This window comes from Cydia fagiglandana, chromosome 20, assembly GCF_963556715.1.
Source record: "Cydia fagiglandana chromosome 20, ilCydFagi1.1, whole genome shotgun sequence".
NCBI classification, from domain to species: domain Eukaryota; kingdom Metazoa; phylum Arthropoda; class Insecta; order Lepidoptera; family Tortricidae; genus Cydia; species Cydia fagiglandana.
Window position 1 is genome coordinate 3,874,413 of NC_085951.1, and position 22,307 is coordinate 3,896,719.

At 39.6% G+C, this 22,307-nt stretch overlaps 1 protein-coding gene across 1 annotated transcript; it reads left to right on the top strand.

Moving 5' to 3' along the window:
• The first annotated feature begins 409 nt into the window (after window positions 1-409).
• LOC134674853 (uncharacterized) lies at window positions 410-22,050 on the top strand. Its single transcript, XM_063533009.1, has 4 exons — window positions 410-499; window positions 3,367-3,605; window positions 10,794-15,757; window positions 21,986-22,050. The coding sequence occupies exons 1-4, from the start codon at window positions 452-454 to the stop codon at window positions 22,048-22,050; spliced, it is 5,316 nt and encodes a 1,771-aa protein (XP_063389079.1). The 5' UTR covers window positions 410-451.
• Window positions 22,051-22,307: the final 257 nt, after the last annotated feature.

Below are 22,307 nucleotides of genomic sequence, written 5' to 3' on the forward strand. Positions count from 1 at the left end.
GTATGAAACCTGATGGTTCCTCTACACGATGGGCCAATGCCGGCCACTCCAATAGACGCAGCCATGCGGTAGAATGAGATAGCAGTATCACTTGCTCCCTCTAACGCATAAATGCGTCCCTTGGAGTGGCCGGCCTTGGCCCATCGTGTAGAGGAGCCATGAGGGGTTTCATTATTTAAAAGTCATATGGTTGAAATGCATACTATGACAGTCACAGTGAAAGACGAGCGGCAAGGCACTGGTAACCCAGATAACTAGACACACTAATCTTTGACGAATCAGCAATTTTGTCACGTCCACCCTATCGGTCACACTTACCGTGCCCGGCTCTGCGTATCACTATCGCTACACACTATCACTACAGATTATTTGAGATAATTGATCGAATATTATAAGGCAAAGGTGAGATGGAGATGTTTCATTTGAGTCTCCATGTGACCGCGGTGGAAAAATGTGGTGGAGGGCAGTTTTGATTTTTAGTTTGGCGATAATAGACAATGTGAGTATTCTTTTGTTATTCTTTTGGCCAGAGAGGATCAATCAATCGTGCTGCTGACATATCTAAACTAAACATAACACACATGTAAACATAACTAAACATGTAAACTATCACTATTTTTATGTCTTTGTTTTATATGAATGTAACCATCAAATACGTGTTTTTTGAATAAATTATGTTTATGTTTATATTAGTGCGAGTGAGATGTATAGAAACTAGAAAGTGAATTACAGTGGTTCCCAAAGTTAACTGGGCCGGACCCCAACCAGGCGACAAGAGTTGGGTATTGGCAAATATTGCTAAATTCGGGACCCACCTCTTGTCCGTCTTGAATAGGGAGCCATGTCGTCTTAAATTTCAGGGCCCACTCAAATTTCGCTCGCGACCCACCAATGGGTCGCTTTCGCTGCCCATAGTTTGGGAAATACTGCTGACGTAGACGTTAGCGTATATGTTGATACTGTCAGTAACTCATGGTAGGGGTACTTAGGGCCACTTACACCATTTATTAACGCGGGGTTAACCGGTTAAACCTGGAGTTAAGTACCATGGTTACCAGTACAATTTGACACTGGGTTAACGGTTTAACCGGTTTACCCCGAGTTAGTGCATGTGGCCCTTATGGGTTAAGGCGTTTTTGTTTTTGCAATAAGGCTATTTTAACGGACGGGTATCTACGGTATCCCACGTTTTGCATCGGAGTAGCAATTATAAGTACCTACTTATAGTACTTATACATATAAGTACTTACTAGACATATTTACCACCCATTTACTTTGTAAACACAAACATTTTGCTTAGGTAGGTACGTATATAGGCTTTTTATTATCGAAGGTATTTCTGATTTGACAATAAACGTCAGTCAGCTATAAACCGGCTTTTAATTATTACATTGTGTATATACTTAGGTCCTACATATATCTACTACCTAAATCTTTATTGGCATATAATACCTAATACATGAATTGACTATTTATTTATTTTATATTTTTCACAAATTGACAGTTTTCAAATTTCGCCCTGTATTAGTAGTAGTAGTAGTAGTAAAACACTTTATTGTACAAAAAACAAAACAAAACAGGAAAAATACCTAACATTCATCATTAAGATAAGATAAAGATAAGATAAAAAATAGTTTATTCAAGTAGGCATATTACAATGCGCTTATGAACGTCAAATAAACCTTTACCGGCTCCAACCGTACACCTCTGCCCCGAGAAGATTTAAATCGCCCCTCAATTGGAGGAGGGTATCCCAATATGGGACCGGCAACAAACTCGGCGGGACACATCTTTTCAAAACATTATTACATCTTATAATTAACATGCATTACGAGTAATTAAGAAAAATACAATTTAAATTACTATAGAATTCATGCAATTATACTCAGTGAGTACATAACTTTATAGAATTTGATATAAAAAATAAACATATATGTACATGAAATCACAAATACGTAGCTCTTTCAGAAAACATATCAAATCTTACAAAAGGAAAAGAAATTAAAATCAATAAAAGAAATGAGAATACATATTATATGAATCTGACTGATTGTGATTAGTACAAAGGCGAACTTATCCTATTGTATTTGTAGTGTAAGACGATATTACTTGCCCTTTCGGCCACGACACCAATCTCTTCACACAAAAAGCAGTCGCTGGTCACTGTGTCGACCAACCAGTGTAACCACTTTAAAAAAAAACCGGGCAAGTGCGAGTCGGACTCGCGCACGAAGGGTTCCGTACCATAATTAAAAAAAAAACAAAAAAAAGCAAAAAAAAACTCCAAGTACTGACCACTCCCGACGTTGCTTAACTTTGGTCAAAAATCACGTTTGTTGTATGGGAGCCCCATTTAAATCTTTATTTTATTCTGTTTTTAGTATTTGTTGTTATAGCGGCAACAGAAATATATACATCATCTGTGAAAATTTCAACTGTCTAGCTATCACGGTTCGTGAGATACAGCCTGGTGACAGACGGACGGACGGACAGCGAAGTCTTAGTAATAGGGTCCCGTTTTACCCTTTGGGTACGGAACCCTAAAAAACGATATTGCCAAATTTCATAGTTCTAGGTAAACGGGAAGTATCCTGTTAATTCCGATTCCATTGAGAATGGCGAAAACGTTTTTTGCGGCATAAACGGACGTATCTTTTTTTTACGTTAACTTAGATGTTTGATTTTTTCGCAGCTTCAAGGGACCGTAGACCTTATTTTACAGTTTAAATTTAAAGGTCTTGACAGACGGACGGACGGACAGACGGACAGATGGACAGACGGACGGACAACAAAGTGATCCTATAAGGATTCCGTTTTTAGGGCTCCGTACCTAAAGGGTAAAAACGGGACCCTATTACTAAGACTCCGTTGTCCGTCTGTCCATCTGTCCGTCCGTCTATGTCTGTCACCAGGCTGTATTTCATGAACCGTGATAGCTAGGCAGTTGAAATTTTCACAAATGATGTATTTCTGTTGCCGCTGTAACAACAAATAGGACAGACAGAATATCAGTCTACTAAAGACAGAATATTTTATACAATAAATATTTTTATTTTTGCCGTTTTTTACGTAATGGTACGGAACCCTTGGTGCGCGAGTCCGACTCGCACTTGGCCGGTTTTTTTCTTTTGAGGTACCGAGACCTTTGCCCAGCATTGTACACACAGGCTTCAAAAAGCAATTAAGAGCCAACAGGAGTGGTCATTTCTCCATACAAACGTACTCGACTGTTTCGTCCGTGGGTTTTGATGCCAGAGCAATGATTTTTTCAACACAGATTAATATTGTCAATATCTGTGTCGGACCGTTTTGCTTTTTTTGTTTTTTAAGGCGCTAGAGCCCCTAACACCAACTATTCCCCACCAGATATCAGCACAAGATGACAACAACGCTACTGAAACACAGACTAAGTTGTGTTGCCCGTGTCCTCCCGGCGTCACTGGCGTCCCTATGGACGCCGCGGCTCTTGCTCCGGGCGCCGTGGCCGTGGCGCGCGGCGCGGACGGCGTGGACGACTGTCCGTGCCGCGCTCGCGACGCCGACTCCGAGGGCGCCGCATCGCTCTTCTTTCCTCACGCGGTCCGTCCTTTTGGGAATGTCATGAGGTGAGTCACATGATAGAGTCTGTGCGGAAAGGGAAGAGTCGTGGAATGTATGGTGTCCTCCCGACGTCACTGGCGTCCCTATGGACGCCGCGGCGTCTCTTGCTCCGGGCGCCGTGGCCGTGGTGCGCGGCGCGGACGGCGTGGTCAACTGTCCGTGCCGCGCTCGCGACGCCGACTCCGAGGGCGCCGCATCGCTCTTCTTTCCTCACGCGGTCCGTCCTTTTGGGAATGTCTTGAGGTGAGTCACGTGATACTAGAGTCTGTGCGGAAAGAGAAGAGTCGTGGAATGTATGGTGTCCTCCCTGCGTCACTGGCGTCCCTATGGACGCCGCGGCGTCTCTCGCTCCAGGCGCCATGGCCGTGGCGCGCGGCGCGGACGGCGTGGGCGACTGCCCGTGCCGCGCTCGCGACGCCGACTCCGAGGGCGCCGCATCGCTCTTCTTTCCTCACGCGGTCCGTCCTTTTGGGAATGTCTTGAGGTGAGTCACGTGATACTAGAGTCTGTGCGGAAAGAGAAGAGTCGTGGAATGTATGAGGCCCGAACGGACTCTATAAGTAAAGCTAGCCAGACATCAACTGGTTGCAGACATTTTCACAACTACTTAAGTTGCGAAAATGTTTTGTTTCGCGCCTCACACGGTCCTTTCTCTTGATGCTGTAAACCATGTTATGTTAATTAATCCATTCAGAGTATTGGCGACTTCATATACAGGTTGCAGCTTAGTTGCGAAAATATCTGATTTTACATCTATTTATGCATCCTTTGTCATTAATCGTATGACCCATGGTTAATATTGTAGTATATTCACAAATATGTATTGGTGTGGGTAGATTTTTAAAAATAATAAATCAGTCTATAACCAGCTATCTTTGTGTTTACTTCATGGTGACAGCGGTGCTCGGAAATATCGAATAAATTACAGTATTAAGTGTCGTGTGGTGAACTTTCAGCTTTAATAAAAGTGCACTGTTAGTAAATACGTGTTTTCAACAATGGAGCACGCGCGTCCTCCTGCGGAATTAACTTTAGAAGGCGGCCCGGCGAATCGTGCTGATTCATGGCGCAAATGGTTAAAGCAGTTTAAAGTATTTTTAAAGGCATCTGGTATAAACAAAGAAACTTCGGATGTACAAGCGAGTTTATTATTAAATCTAATCGGGTCCGAGGGATACGATGTGTACACTACGTCCAAGTTTGATAAGGAGGAGGATCGCGACGACATAACCAAGTTGATTGGAAAGTTTGATCAACATTTTGGCACGAAGACAAATGTTATTATGCTGCGATTTAAGTTTTTCACACGTACTCAAGAGCCGGGCGAAGGTATCGATGAATATGTAACCGCTTTGCGGATCATTAGTCAACAGTGTGAGTTTGATAAACTCGAAGATGGCTTGCTACGCGATCGCATCGTGTGCGGGATTAAGGATAGCGTAGTACGGGATAGACTCTTGCGCACAGAAGGGTTGACATTAGAAAAAGCTATACGAATATGTCAGTCGGGTGAAATAACGAGTGAAGAGAACCGGGAGATCGAAGGCGTGAAGAAGGAGTCGGTGAACAGCATGGCGGTAGATGCGTTAAGAAATCGCTCGGGCTATGGGCGCGGGTCGGCGCGTCGAGGCTGGCGCGGAGGCCGCGGAGGCGGCGCGCGCGCGCCTGGCGGCGGCGGCGGCGCCGGCGCGGCATCCGGCGGCGCGGGAGCGGCCGGGAGCGCTAGGGAGCGATTGTGTGCATCGTGTGCTGAAAGTTATTGCGACGGCGGGGCCCGTTGCGCGGCTAAAAATGTAAAGTGTTTTTTGTGCGGAAACAGAGGTCATTTTAAAAAAGTGTGTCCGGGGCGTAAATCAAACAAAGTGTATCAGCTACAGGAGGACAATGACGAGCTGTATTATTTGGACACTATCGATAAGGTCGATCACATCGAGGACTCTGAGTGGTATGAATCATTACCGTTACTTTGTTCGGATAGATTAGTAAGACATAAATTTAAGTTGGATACTGGCGCAGATCTTAACGTCATATCTAAATCTAATTTTGTGAAATTAGGCTTCTGTCTTTCGGATTTAAGCGCCGACAATGTAAAAGCGCAATCGTATTCTCTCCATTATATTCAATTTATAGGCTCGTGTATTATTAAATGCATATACAAACAGCAGGAATTTATGTTGAAATTTGTTATAGCAGATAATGACAATCAAAGTATTCTTGGAAAATACGCTCTGAGAGAATTAGGTCTAGTAAAGCGTGTCTATTCGCTAAACGTCGACGACTTTGCTGATTTATTCAGTGGCCTAGGTAAACTTCCGGGACAATATAAGATACCTATTGAAAGCGACGCGTGTCCATGCATTTGCCCTGTACGCAAAATACCGTTAGGTGTCAGGGATCAGCTGTTGACCGAGTTGACTCGTATGGAGAATTTAGGTGTCATACGTAAGGTTACGCACCCTACATCGTGGGTAAATGCTATAGTTATGGTTGCAAAAAAAGACGGGAGTTTTCGAGTGTGCCTCGATCCACGACCTTTGAACCGCGTTATACGTCGTCAGCACTATCCATTGCCCACAGTAACAGAGATAGCGACGAAGTTAAAGGGGGCGCGTTATTTCAGTAAGTTAGACGCCAGGTCCGGGTTCTGGATGATCCAGTTAGACGATGACAGTGCTGATCTGTGCACATTTGGTACGCCATATGGTAGGTATCAATTTTTACGTTTACCATATGGAATTAATTCGGCTTCTGAGGTGTTTCACAGCAAAATAAGGCAGCTGCTGGAGGACCTCGAAGGTGTCGATTCGTTCGTCGATGACGTCATCGTCTGGGGAGCTACGGAGGAAGAGCATGACAGCCGGTTACGAATTTTGCTCGAAAGAGCGAGACAAGTAGGTATAAAATTTAATAAAGAAAAATGTGAATTTTGTGTGAGTGAGGTAACATATTTGGGTCATACTTTTAATTCGGAAGGGGTTAAAATTGACGACAAAAAATTAAAAGCTATAAAAGAAATGCCTAGCCCTAGTGACAGGCACTCTCTGGAAAGGTTTTTAGGTATGATCAATTATGTTGCCAAATTCATTCCATGTTACTCGGAACAAGTAGCTCCACTTAGAAACCTCCTTAAAAAAGACAATGAGTGGTGCTGGGGCGAGTGCGAGGAGCGCGTGGTGCGCGCGCTGAAGCAGGCGCTGTGTGAGGCGCCGGTGTTGGCGCTGTTCGCGCCGGATCGTCCCTGCGTGCTTTCTGTAGATGCGAGTAGCCAGGCCCTGGGGGCTGTTATCCTGCAGCAGGAGCGTCCGGTTGAGTTTGCTTCCGCCACGCTCACCGACACGCAGCAACGCTACGCGCAGATCGAGAAAGAGATGCTGGCGATTGTGTTTGCTCTCCAGTGGCGGATTTCCCATAAGGCACAGTAGGCCCGGGCCTAGGGCGGCGAGATATTAGGGGCGGCAAATTGTGACAAAAGATTCGCTGATGATAACAAAAAATAACTCAAAATTAGGCCAGGCAACGAATTCTCAAAAAAAGGCACCTATAGAGGGAAATGCTTGAAACACAATTTTTGACTTCGTACCTAACTTTATTTGGACTATCTAGGATCTAGGAGGTGAACAAATCAAAAGTCCCCGGCCGTAGCCCTTGAGCCGGGGGAAGAGAGGGGTTTGAAGGTCACATTTTTCAGTTTTTCGCTTATATCTCGGAAACTATGCGTTCTAACGACATGATCATTATACAAAATGAAAGTTGGTTAAATTTGCTACAAGCTACAATTTTTACGATATCTTGAGGGCCCTCCACACTTGTGCGCGAATCGTGGCGCGAAGCCGCGAACGCGAGTGTGGCGTCGATTTCGCAGATTGTTGACGCCTTCGTGCCTTGTTCCCCATTTATAGGGTTCCGTACCTCAAAAGAAAAAAAACGAAACCCTTATACCCTGACTCGTGCGTCTGGCTGTCCGTCTGTCACAGCCTTTTTTCTCCGAAACTGCTGGACCAATTAAGTTGAAATTTGGCACACATATTTTTATGTAAGTTTGTGACCCAAAGATGGACGTGTAACGTAAATAAATGAATTTTAAATATGGAGGCCATTTTTTTAATAATTTTAGGATAAATAGTTTAGCAGTTATTCAAGAAAATAGACAAAAAAAGATGTTTTTCTGTTTCTTTATTAGATTTTTTGAATGTTTTTGCAGGTACATAAAAAGTCAATATTATTGGCAAAACTATCACTTAAAATGAATAAGTATTTGCTTATTTTTTCCGTAAAACCTATGTTCCTATGATCATGTCACAAGGACGTATAGTTTCTGAGATATAATAAGCGAAAAGCCGAAAAATGTGACCTTTAAACCAAACCCCCCTACCCCCGCTAAAGGGGACTTTTGATATGTTCACCTCCGAGTCCAAATAAAGTTACTAAGTTAAAAATGTGTCCCAAGGATTTCCCTCTATACCTTTTCGTTGCCTGATCTAAATGTAGCCAATATGATGGATGCTGATGCTGAGAAAGGGGCGGCTACAAGGCCTGGGGCCTAGGGCGGCAAAGACTGCAAATCCGCCACTGTTGCTCTCGAGAGGTTTCATCAGTATGTGTACGGGAAATCAGACGTGGTAGTTGAAACGGACCACAAACCCTTGGAAGCGCTGTTTAAGAAGTCCCTGGACGCTGTACCGGCTCGGCTGCAGCGTATGATGCTGCGTGTTCAGAGGTATGATTTCTCTGTTGTATACAAACCCGGAAAGTACATGTTCATCGCGGATACTTTGTCCCGTGCGGCCCTTCCAGACCTAATGAGCGATAAGGTCTCACAGGAAGTTGACGATCAAACCTGTTTCCTGTTACGGTCGGTGCCTATAAGTGATAATAAGATGGATACAATAAGACAATTCACTCGCAATGACAAGGTATGTCAAGTTTTAATAAATTACATCAAAAACGGGTGGCCAAACTCAAAACACGAGTCTGATGAATCTGTGCGAGCATTATGGGACGGTAGGGAATGTTTTGAATACACAGACGGCGTGTTATTCAAAAACAATCTGGTGTATATTCCGACCGGTCTCCGATCAGAGATGGTATCCCGGGTCCACGAGGGCCACCTCGGCATAGACCGGTGCAAGCGGCGCGCCAGGGACGTGATGTGGTGGCCGGGCATGTCGCGTGACGTCGAGCGCGCCGTGCGCCGCTGCCGCACCTGCGCGCAGCACGCGCCCGCGCCGCAGCGGGAGCCGATGGTGCCGCACCTCATACCGGGCTTACCATGGGCCAAAGTTGGTTCGGACATTTTTGAGTACAAGAGTAAAAGCTACTTACTCTTAGTCGACTACTTTTCAAACTTTGTCGAGGTATGTCCATTAAGATCCATAAATTCAACCGCTGTAGTGCTAGCACTAAAGGATCAGTTTGCCCGACACGGAATTCCAGTGGAGCTCATCTCAGATAACGGCCCAGCCTATTCATCGAAGGAGTTCAAGAAATTTGCAGAACTCTGGGACTTCAGGCACTCCACGTCGTCGCCTAACTACGCTCAGTCAAACGGTCGCAGCGAACGAGCGGTAAGGACGATTAAAATGATCTTAAAAAATTCATTGGACTCGGGTTCAGACATCTATTTAAGTTTATTGAATTTTAGAGCCACGCCGCGGGATGGAATCGCAAGCCCGGCACAACTCCTAATGGGTAGGAGATTAAATACTCGATTACCAGTTCACGAATATAAATTAGTACCGGATAGGGACAACACGGTTGATTATGATAATATAGTGCGTAATCAGGCGCGGAGTAAACAATGGCACGACGAGCGTGCGCGCGAGCGTTGCCGGAGCTGCAGCCAGGTGATGACGTCATCGCACTGGACGGCCACGGTGGTCGGAGGCGCGCGGCGCGAGTCACGGGCCGGGCAGCACAGCCGCGATCCTACTTCGTAACGGATGCCTCAGGCAAGCGTTACCGAAGAAATAGGCGACATCTGATTAAGCTGCAACCCGAAGATGCGTCTCCCACATCATCTCATCACGAGATATTGGACGGTGATGGTGCAGGGTGTTCTAGCGATGACAGTGTTTACGACGATGTAGGTGAGTCACTCGATACGGCCCCCGACACCGCGGTGCAGGACACGCGTTCTCAGACCGGTCAGCCTATTCGTCAACCTGTTCTTTCAGGGCCTAATGAAAATAGTAATCAGCGCTTACCGCGGGCTGCTGCAATCGAGGCTAAGAAAAAGTTAAAGCAATAATAACCAATGTTATAATGTTAAATACCGGTAGGTATATTACATATTTACCTGTAGCAATCATGTATACTTATCGTAATTTATTACAGTACCTACTCATGTTAGCAAAAATAAATCTGTGAATAAGACGCATAGGTTATTCTAAAATAAACCTTGGGTATATGAGGATAAAGAAAGCGTTCATATAAGCATAGCATGTGATAGTTAAGGTATGTACCTAAACTAATAATTTTATGGTATGTTGGACCTTATGTAAGTATCAAAAACCACAGTTAAAATCCATTAAGAACCAGTGTTTTACTTAACAACGTAACATTACTATTCTGTAGCTTTGTTTTGTTTGTAAAACTGTTTCAATTATAACGCAAGTGTGTTATCTTTAAGTTAGTAATACTCAAAAAAAAAAAATATGTATAAGGATAGGATAGATACACATAAAAAAAAATATATAAGTTTATAAATAGTAAGTAAGTTGTGGGCGATATTCATAACTGTACGGCCACAAAATAAGATTAAGATTATAGATACTGCATCTCACGAAGGTAAGGTGGCTAGTGAAATTGGACCTTGATAACATAATAATAAAATGAAATCAAGTCTCTTCGTGAAATGTACTAGCTATAATTATACTGTGTAATGCTGAGCATAATTACTGTATTCTAAGTTGTTAAAACATGTTAATAGTAAGTTAGCTTAATTCATTTCATTAAGAGGGAGATGTAGTATATTCACAAATATGTATTGGTGTGGGTAGATTTTTAAAAATAATAAATCAGTCTATAACCAGCTATCTTTGTGTTTACTTCAAATATCACGATTATTCAATGCATTTTCTATCTGGTAGCTAAGAATATATGCTCGCAAATCTCGCCATGCCTTTATAATTGTGAGTTTCAAGTCATGTCATGATCAAGGCATGGGAAAAGCTTAAACAATCCTTTTTTTCCAGGCCAGACTCTAAAGAGGAATCAAAACCGCTTCTGCATCCGGAAGTCGGTCTCGCCTCATCAGTTCTGGAGACTCTTCGCGAGGCCACTGACGAAGAGTACAGAGACGCCCTCGAAAGAGATGCTGCCAGAGCAGCCGTCGACGTGGCATCACTAGCCGACCTCATCGATGGTGCACCAGAGGAAGCCAGAAACGTTGTCACAGTAATAGTAAGTCCCAGACATATGGATGATAGTGATGTTATACCCGAAGCTTCTCACGTACAAGAAACTAGGTGTATACATTCACTTTTAGGTAACCCTAGGAATTCTCTCAGTCATAGGACTCAAAGTAAAGGTTTGGAGGACATACTTAATCTACCTTTGCCAAGTGGTATGCTTCACCGACAACGTGACAGTGGTTTAGCTGCAAGTAATGTTCATGAAAGTGTAGTCACACCAGAAGATAATCTAAATACACTGTTGCCTGGGCTTAAGTTAAACCCTAATTTGCTCAGCTTAGATCCTAAAACAATAAATGAGAATATTAACAATATATTAAGTGGTGCAAACTTAGGCATTAAGGCAGGAAGTATTAGTTTAAATCGTAATGAGATGGATAATTCAGATGCCAGGACAGACTCGGCGAATGACCAAATCAGTAGTGAAGTTGTTGGAGAGAACAATGATATACTCACGGTTAATGATTTCAACCGTCAGTCGGATGGTCAAAATGATTTAGATTGCAACACATCTCCTTCGATTAAGCAAGAAACAATAGCTGAGAAGAGCGCAAAAAATACAGGTCCGCTACAGTCTCTTTTATTTGGTCGAAATAATGATGAGAAACCTGGGTTATCTTTTCCACTTAAAAATCTGCTTAAACTAAGGGACGTGGAATTAGTTCCTTTGGATGTACTGAACAATAAACCAAAAACAAAAATTAACATACCTAGCTTAAAATTACATCCATTGCAAAACACAGAAGCAAGAGAACATGTAAAACTACCAACAAAACCGTCTAAAATCGCAACTGTCTTAAGCAAATTAAATAAAGCCAAGACTGCCAATATACAAATAATACCAAAAAGAAAACCGGTAACTACGGACATTTTAGACGCTGTTCCAAGTCCTTCCGATGATAACTGCGTGAGACTGAAACCAGAAACTGATAAGTCAGTAGAAGTAAATATGCAGCAGCTGGAGGATTCGCTGCTAGATTCTAGTACTGAAACAACTGAAACTGGCAATGAACAGGCCGATGACTTAATAGCTAAGAGTACAGATATTTTACCTAGTAATAGCGCTGAAGATGTACAATTAAAAAGCAGTGAAATCTTTCAAGATGAAGAAGTTGATGATTCGGAAGATTTTCAAATTATAGATGATGCACAAACGCCAGAAAACGAGAGTGATATAGAAATAATCTCTGAAGAAGATATTAGCGATATTCCTCCTGGTTCCGTTGACTTGAGCGAAATAAACGAAGCAGAAGATAGAAGTAATTCTGAGCCAGTAACACTTCATCCACTTAAAACACTGGAGGAAATTAGGAGAAGTGTTGTAGACAAATTGGAAGCTCTGCAAAAAAGTAACATAAATGCACTTGATAACATAAAACACAATGTTGAAGAGATATCTCCTCATGGAGACTCTGAGGAAGCACGTAACCAAGATATAGGTTCTGAGGAAACCATCGACCAAATCTCTAACGTAGAATCAACATCTTTGTCTCCTACGTCTGGTAAACCTTTTGAAGGAGAATTACAGGATATGAGTGCATCAGCGGAAGCAGTCAGTTTTCAAGATCTTCAAAATATGTCTAATTCTATTTTAATGGCCAGTGAGAATCACGAACAAAGAGCACAAGAGCAAAACGAAGAATTCCTGGAATCGAAGGAAGGTGACACTGCATCGGAAGAAGCGAGTGAAAGTGACATTGATAACATCCTTGGTATGGACGGGAAAGAAACCGAGAATGACCTTAATCAGAATATTGATGACAGCAATAAAACAGACAAAACATTATGTCCAAGCGACCTACATAAAACATCCAATCAAGCTAAAGTTGAAGATACTAATTCTATAAATAAAGTGAATACTGAAAACGATTTAGAAACTTTGGCAAGTGACCCAATAATGGATATACTTCGACCAACTTCAGTAACAAGCGGACCAATTATCAATATACTTCGGCCAAATTCTAAATCCCTAGTAGAACATCTTAACGATTTCGGCACGAAATTGCGTCAAAGTATTGTTCAACCGGCGCCTTTGATAAACGCAAATGACTTCAACATATTTAGTACTCCCAGCTTCAATCTTCCAAATTTGTCTGGTTTAAATACTAATATTCCTACTTTAGATGACATTAGAACACGGGTCTCCGAAATCCTAAATGGCTTGGCTAGAACGGCGAACGACGACGATGGTTCTTCTGAATTAGACTCAGAAGATTTTGCTTCAGACGTTAATCCTGTACAATCTGCCAGTCCGAGTTCTTCCGATCCTGTTTCTATTTTCTCACCTTTGAAGCCCTTGGAAGACATCAACTTAGATATCATCCAGTTAAAACCCCTTCCGTCATTACTAGGATCTAGTCCACAAACACCAGACCTGCCAGGGCTGAATCTGAATAGATATAAAGCTAAACTAGCAGTTCCCAAGTCGTTAGATTTGAAACCATTGAATTTGGCTTCAACATTAGGCAATAATGGTGGACTTGTTGGTACTACACTGACTATAGGGCCACAGAAAAAACAAAAGACGGGCACACCTAAATTGAAATCTAACAAAAACGCTCAATTTGCTTCGCCTCGGGGTGCATTAAATAGTAATCCGACCTTAGCTGACATAACTTCAACTATGCAAAATAATGCATTGAATTTATTGAATATTCCCAAAAGTCCAACTTTACAAGCTAGTAATATAGCAGGGAACATAGCCGAGAGAATAAAATCTCACGCGGAAGACACTGTAAAAAGTATTCATGAAACACTTAACCCTTCTGCTTTAGCTGAAGTACACAATAATGTATTGAAGAATGCTAACAAATTGTTAGCTCCCGGCAGAAACCACTTGCAAAACACTCTACAAGCTCCTTCACAGATCGATTCTGCTGTAGACAACCTTAGATCACAAACGCAAAACACGATCCAACATTTACACAACACATTGAATTCTCCCAGAGTAGCTAGTGATGTTCTAAAAAATACAAATAGTATTTTAAAATCACCGAAGAGTTCCTTGGATGCCGCAGTCGATAATCTTAAAGCTCAATCTGTTAATACTTTTAAGAACATCCAGCAAACATTAGACACTTCTAGACTGGCTGACCTAAGTGATTCAATCCACAAAGGTACTCAAAACATTCTAAAGTCTTCTGCTGCTATAACTCCCACAGGAAATTTATTAGGGAATACTATGCAAGCCGTTCCTACTATAGATGAAGTAGCAGGTAATCTCAGATCTCATACTCAAAGTACATTGAGAAACATTCAACAAACTTTGAATACACCGACTCTATCTGATATTAGCACATCTATTCAGAAAAGTGCGCAGAAAGTGTTGGATTCTCCAATAACAAACAGCAGGTCACAAATCCTTAAAAGTACCTTACAGCCAAGTACTTCATTAGATACAGTCGTTGATAATATACGATCTCAAACTCAAAATACTATGAGAACTATTCAAAATTCTTTAAACGCCCCAACTTTCTCGGATATAAGTGCAACAGTACAGAAGCATGCACAAAATTTGTTAAATTCACCAGTAGCTTCTACCGGGCGAGACGCTTTCAAACAAGTATTACAAGCCAGCAACCCAATCAACTTAACACCACATGCAGAACAGGTTGCTAAAGATTTGCAGAAAACATTAAAAGCGACCCTTAAAAATAGTCCCATTAAAGACTTACCACCACTTCCCCACCCAAATGACGTAATTCAATCTTTAACCGATCATCACGCTGATATCAACGACAAGTTATATGCTTTACATACGGATTTCAATGATCGGCTCGAATCAATTCACAATGAGATCACAGATCCTGCGAGACTGCGATCAATTTTGTCCCCTCCTGTAAATAGGAATTTCGAATTATTTGCTATACCGTTACCTATGAGTTCTAGGAGTAGTTTACTACAAGCAAGACCGATATTACAAGCTAAGCAACCGGTACTTGCTTCACAAAAGAAACAACCTAAAATAGCTTCTACCGCAACAAAGCCTAGATCTAGGATAGAAATCGCAAAACCAAATTCTATGCGTGGTTCAAAAGGCAGAGAAAGCAGCCCCTCGAAATCTTTTAGAATGTCTTCGGCAGCGACCTCGCCCTCCCCAACCCGTATCGAACGCCCGACTCTGACACTAACCTCTAAGAAGCCAATCAAAACCTTGCAAGATCTAAAAAAACCCGTCTTGCCAAAATTAAAACCTTTAACAAAAAATAAAGTTACGATCACTTTCGGTTCTACGACACAACGTCCAATTGGTAAACCCAAATCGACGACTGCAAAACCTAAAGTGTCCACCAATAAACGTTTCAAGCCTAAACCACTTGTACGACAACCTACTCCATGGCATGGGAAGGGAGAGGCGAGAACCGCTCCGAAGCGATTAGGCGAACCTTTAACGTCTCCGAGCAAAACCGCTCCAACACTCCAAACTCCTTCAAAAGCAAAATCAGCAATACCTATTAGTAAACCAGTCAAAACAGGAACGTCGCGTTTGTCCCCTGTATCAAAACTTAAATCCCAGTCGACACCAAAACCAATTTTGAAAACAACACCACGGACACTAGGTCGCGCGAGTGCCAGTCAGCTAGCTCTAAATAAGCCTAAAAGTCCTTTGCTGACAAAATTAACGGATGCATTAAAGAGTAAAGGTAAACCTCTCGGCAAATTGAGTCAGACTTCACAAGCGAGAACTGGAGAAATGGCACCATCCGCCTCTGAACGCTTTGAAAAGGTTGTAGCTTTGGATGAACCTGTCAGATTTACTTAAATATTATCGTTGATAAAATAGGAAATAAGGATGTAAGGCAGTATTTAATTAAGACTAGTTAATTATTGCTCAAAGTAATGTATTTATTATAGCGACAACTACAAGGTTTAGAATATGAAAAATGGTAGACATTATTTAAGTAATATATTTATATAAGCAGATTGTAAGTAAAAGTATATTGTAGATTTACGGAACAATTAATCGGCTTTATTATCACATCATTCACAAAAATATTATTTTATGCGTAATAAATATTGGTGGCTTAATAGTTAGTACTGGCTACCTTAACGTACACACTTGGCATAGTTTAAAATAGTAATAAAGATCGAGCAATAAGCCACATGATGTATTACACCGTAATCAGTTGGAATATACGTTACATAGTAACTATTAAAAACTCATCAAAGGGTTATATTCACATTAAAGATTGTAACGTACATACCATCAGACTATAACACAAAGAAAACATACAGAAATTTATAAAAAGTCATAAAATCACAATTAAATAAAATTGACACTTAACTTCGTTCGTCGTCGTAGCTCTCCAACTGAGAAGTGACCCACAACTGTCAGACACCCGCTTATATTCGATTAGACTTCACCCCTTCTACCACTTCTTGGTGGGAATAACAAATAAGATGTTTCCTGCACATCCGGTTATTATAACAATTCAATTCAACAAATGTATTTGCTGCATTTAGTTTAATTTATTATAGAATAATTAACGCAAACTAATACAAATTTAATATCATGGCTTATTATTATAAAATACTTTATTTACCTTACTTATGTTCTGACAGTTATGGTCAAGAAATATACATGGAGGGTAGTTGTGTTATTGAACAGCAGTTCTAACTTATTATTTCGATATAAGTACGTATTAGCTTAGCAAAAGTGAACCATCTCGTAAAAATGTAAGTGTGATCTTTGTTTTTATACTACGTATCTCACACGGCCATACTGACAGGTGCTTCGTTCTCGAAGTACCTTATTTCTATATTTATTATTATTTATTTATTTTATTAAACTTAGTATATGCAATGACTATTTTTTATTAGTCAGATACTATATCACATATCACATATCACATTAATCAAGTGAGAGCTCGAAGGCTCGGCAGCAATTATCCTACTTACAATCACCATACTACTGTTTCACTTATCACATCAAGTGAGCCTCAGTAGCATGTATCACCCTAGGTTGGCTACTGGTCCACTTATAACATCAAGTGGGGCACACAGGCTCTGCAGCAGGTCCCTATATTGCTACTTTTTCACTTACATCAAGCGAGAGCTCGCAGGCTCGGCAGCAATTATCCTACTTACAATCACCATGCTACGGGCACTTATCACATCAAGTCAGCCTCGGTAGCATGTATCGCCCTGAGTTGGCTACTGGTCCACCTATAACATCAAGTGGGGCACACAGGCTCTGCAGCAGGTCCCTATATTGCTACTTTTTCACTTACATCAAGCGAGAGCTCGCAGGCTCGGCAGCAATTATCCTACTTACAATCACCATGCTACGGGCACTTATCACATCAAGTCAGCCTCGGTAGCATGTATCGCCCTGAGTTGGCTACTGGTCCACCTATAACATCAAGTGGGGCACGCAGGCTCTGCAGCAGGTCCCTATTTTGCTACTTTTTCACTTACATCAAGTGAGAGCTCGCAGGCTCGGCAGCAATTATTAATCGGTTATTATTTTGTCAAATAAGCTTTTTAACTACACTGGAATGATGTACACTGGAAGTTCTCAATCGATCGATAATCAACTCATGTCTCATTCACATAAGTAAACTTTATAAACTTTTCTTTTTTTTTCTTTTTTTTTTTTAATACATAAATTACCTTAAGTATATAAAACTTCTTAATCCTAATAATTTTATAAATTAACCTGAATCGTTTAACAGAAATAAACATTTATCATTTTTTTTTCGTTCTTTTTTTTTTTTTTTTCATTCCATTAGAACTTCCTACGTTGGGCACTCCCATGAATTATATAAACCTAATGTAACAGAATTTTAAACTCCGTTCGGCCATCCCACAAAACAACTATTTTAAAAGTCAGTGATCAGTATTATCTATAATGTATTCAATATGTATAGATCTATCTTTTATTTAGCTGAAGCTTCGGTGGCAGGCAAAATAAAAATGTGGTTACAAATAATAGGCAACGTATTTCTTTTCATGAAATGGTATTTTGGAGCTTCCATCGTAACTGTCCTTAAACCGCAGGAGATAACGCGATATTCTTCTAGTTGAATCTTAACTTATCGTACAAAGGCGGATTCATCTTACAAAAGTTGTTCTCTAGGATGGGTCTAGGATGTTTTGGGCTTCTGGGTAGGACACAATTAATTCGAAGACATATTATTTATATCAGTCATGCTTCATTATGGCAATAGGTTAGGTATAAATAAAAATAAAAATTGATGTTTGCTAAATACTATAGAATCAGGATTATACGATTCGTTTTATTCCTGAACAGCTCACTCATAGCAACAAGTGGCACCAAAAGGTTAATTCACCTATCTACCTTCCACTTGGCTTTATCAGTATTCCGGTGGTCTTATGTTTTCTTGTATGTACCAAAATTAAAACAAACATTAAAATGAACCAGAAGATCATAGGTACAAAATTGCCATTTTTATAGGCATTTTATTACCGCAGCATATTTAATTACCGCCAGACCAGGTAAATGGTGGTACATACATATACCCAAGGGCTTATGCGAGTTTACTACGAGAACTGGTAAAGTATATAACAGTTTAAAATATCGTATATACATGGTGTTCACAAGGAATGCGAAAGACCTTAACCACGCATTTCTGAGGTCAAAAGAGAGAAAATAATGTAATATGTGTATATGTCAATTTCGCCCAAAAAAAAAAATTTTTTTTTTAATGTACTTGTACATTAAAAAGTATATGTTATTGGTAAACATGTCACTTAAAATGCATTTTTACAAATTTTTATTTCGTAAATCATAGTTGTTGCAAAGTGTTACTTGTTACTTTTTGACATCTATCGATAAGGATATTTAGACTACGTCCCATAGTAGTAACATCGTCATCAAAAAGAAAACTAGTTTTTTTTTTTAAATTTTTTTTTTTGTATTTGTATTAAACGAACTCTGAAACTAGGCGAATTTCAAAAAGGTTTAAAGGACTTTGTCTCTAAATATAATCAGGAATACGCTGCTAAAACTATTCGGCCCCCTCATGTTACACCGTGTATATATTTTTTTTATATTCCTTACAGGTAGGGTTGCCAACCGTACTATATTATATCGTATTGTACTATATTTTGGCTCTTTGTACTATATACTTTTGGAAAAATATATAGTACGCTAAAATACTATATTTCCGATAAAAAGTATATTACACTCATGTTTAGTATTTTATCTAAAAGTACTATTTTTTTTTTTGAAATGTACTATATTTTTGATGCCTTATTCTGGAAAATACTATATTTTTGATGCCTTATTCTGGAAAATACTATATTCCACCAAAAAAAAGTTGGCAACCCAGTTACAGGTCACCTAGATGAATGGTCCTAAAGGAATACGTTTACTTTGTACACATTTATTGTACTCTATGTTGTATATTTACCCCTTTTTTTTTGTAAAGTATTTTTATTACCAAGAGAATATGTGCTTTTTATTTACTGACTAATTTGCATGTGCAAAAATCTTTCAACTTCACGGTTTCAAAACATAATTTACTAACACGGGACTTGAATTACCTCTGATTACCACAAGAACAATACTGACTAGTCTACTATTTTGTATGACGTAATTGTCTAAGGTTGTCACTGAGATATCCTTTTTTTTTTATAGTCATTTAATATCCATCAATCAGTAAATTTATCAAATTGGAAGCATACTTTCAAAAACGCTTTTATGCCAAACGCGTATTACTATCTGTACACAGAACTCGCAATAAGCACTGTAGGTGCAAAATTGTAAATAGCCGTTATTACTATTTATGAAAGTATCACGACTACCACCGACTGTTTTAATATCGATAAGCTTACGAGGGGCTTGTAACTGAAAACCAAAAGCGTGTTGACTTTATCCTTTACAGTTTTAAAACGACCTGACAGTTTAATATTGTTTACTGTTTTATACTTATTGAAATAGTTCCTTGATAAGATCCTGATCGGTGAGATAGAATCTTTAAGATATGTGCCTTCGATATCAGACTATTGAACCTAAGTAACTGGTGTTATATAAATATTTATTCGTATCAATCGTAACAAAAATAAGAAATAATGTGACTAAAAAAATTCAAAGGACGTATAAGGGTATTTCCACTTAACTGTATACCGTTAACGGCCGGTTAGGAAAAGTCACAAATCTGACGACAAATATCATAACCGCGACAATTAAATTAAGTATCAAATTCGTAACTAAACCGACAGCTGAACCTGACTTGATAAACGTACCTAACTTAAGACACGCGGTAAGTTACAATTAAAATGCCCATTGTTATTAACCGCCTAAAATTTCCAACGTAGTCTTTAATGCAGACCTCAAAATCTTATAATGAGATTCGAGTTGTAGCTAACTGATCACGATTAAAATATTTATCCAGGCCATAAATAACGTTATTCCAACGTTTGGATACTTATTCAAACCAAACTGCTTTTCTAAAATCCAATTTCACAAATAGCTTCCTTTTTTTTTTATTATTATTCGATTCAGTCATTAACTAAGTCGTCATTTAGAATAGTATAGATTAGAAAATATTTATTTATGCGTCATTATGGTTACATAACAGGTTATGAAAAGGACAGACGTTTACGTTTATCTAACTCTGTAACTATTCGATGTGATTCGATATCTAAACATACCTATACAGTCCTATTTTTAAGTGTAACCAAATTTTAACATACCAGACACAACATCATTCATCAGTCATCCTTCCAGACAGGCGCCACTCCGCAGCGTCTCACAGGTGCGGCAGTTTCTGTTTTGCGAAGTACTTTTGAGCTGCTTGCTGCGGTTCTCCATAAAAAGCATCATGCTTAGTATACCAAATATCTTGTTTCACCTGGGGTTTTCACTGAAAGTGAAACACCAGTGTCCTTGTGTCCAGGATAGCGCGGCTTACAGTGTCTGTTTGGAGTTGGATGGCGTCCCGCTGTTGACTAGCATAAGCAGTCCTTATACTCGTACTGCTCCTGAAACATTAGTTTTGTAGGCATAGAATGTGTGTAATATCATCCCACTTCTGATGTCAGATTTACTTAAATATTATCGTTGATAAAATAGGAAATAAGGATGTAAGGCAGTATTTAATTAAGACTAGTTAATTATTGCTCAAAGTAATGTATTTATTATAGCGACAACTACAAGGTTTAGAATATGAAAAATGGTAGACATTATTTAAGTAATATATTTATATAAGCAGATTGTAAGTAAAAGTATATTGTAGATTTACGGAACAATTAATCGGCTTTATTATCACATCATTCACAAAAATATTATTTTATGCGTAATAAATATTGGTGGCTTAATAGTTAGTACTGGCTACCTTAACGTACACACTTGGCATAGTTTAAAATAGTAATAAAGATCGAGCAATAAGCCACATGATGTATTACACCGTAATCAGTTGGAATATACGTTACATAGTAACTATTAAAAACTCATCAAAGGGTTATATTCACATTAAAGATTGTAACGTACATACCATCAGACTATAACACAAAGAAAACATACAGAAATTTATAAAAAGTCATAAAATCACAATTAAATAAAATTGACACTTAACTTCGTTCGTCGTCGTAGCTCTCCAACTGAGAAGTGACCCACAACTGTCAGACACCCGCTTATATTCGATTAGACTTCACCCCTTCTACCACTTCTTGGTGGGAATAACAAATAAGATGTTTCCTGCACATCCGGTTATTATAACAATTCAATTCAACAAATGTATTTGCTGCATTTAGTTTAATTTATTATAGAATAATTAACGCAAACTAATACAAATTTAATATCATGGCTTATTATTATAAAATACTTTATTTACCTTACTTATGTTCTGACAGTTATGGTCAAGAAATATACATGGAGGGTAGTTGTGTTATTGAACAGCAGTTCTAACTTATTATTTCGATATAAGTACGTATTAGCTTAGCAAAAGTGAACCATCTCGTAAAAATGTAAGTGTGATCTTTGTTTTTATACTACGTATCTCACAAACCCATGAAAGAAAATGTTTCGTACAAATGTAAGATGATGTGTGTAAAAGTTGATTTAAACGAGTGAGGTAAAAGGTGAAGAGAAAGAGATTTTTCATCGTGTTTTTTAAAACGAGCTATAAATATTGTATCGTCATCAATGTTGTACGTCAATTGCATCAATAAATATTGTACATCATCAATATTTTTATCAAAGCTGATACGCTAAATAAATGTTGTTGGTACTTACCAACTTTGATATGTCACACTTCTAGTGTAAGTGTATGTAAAAACTGAAATAGTACATTTCGATGCTAGTGCGGAAGGTATGTCATTACTTCACGA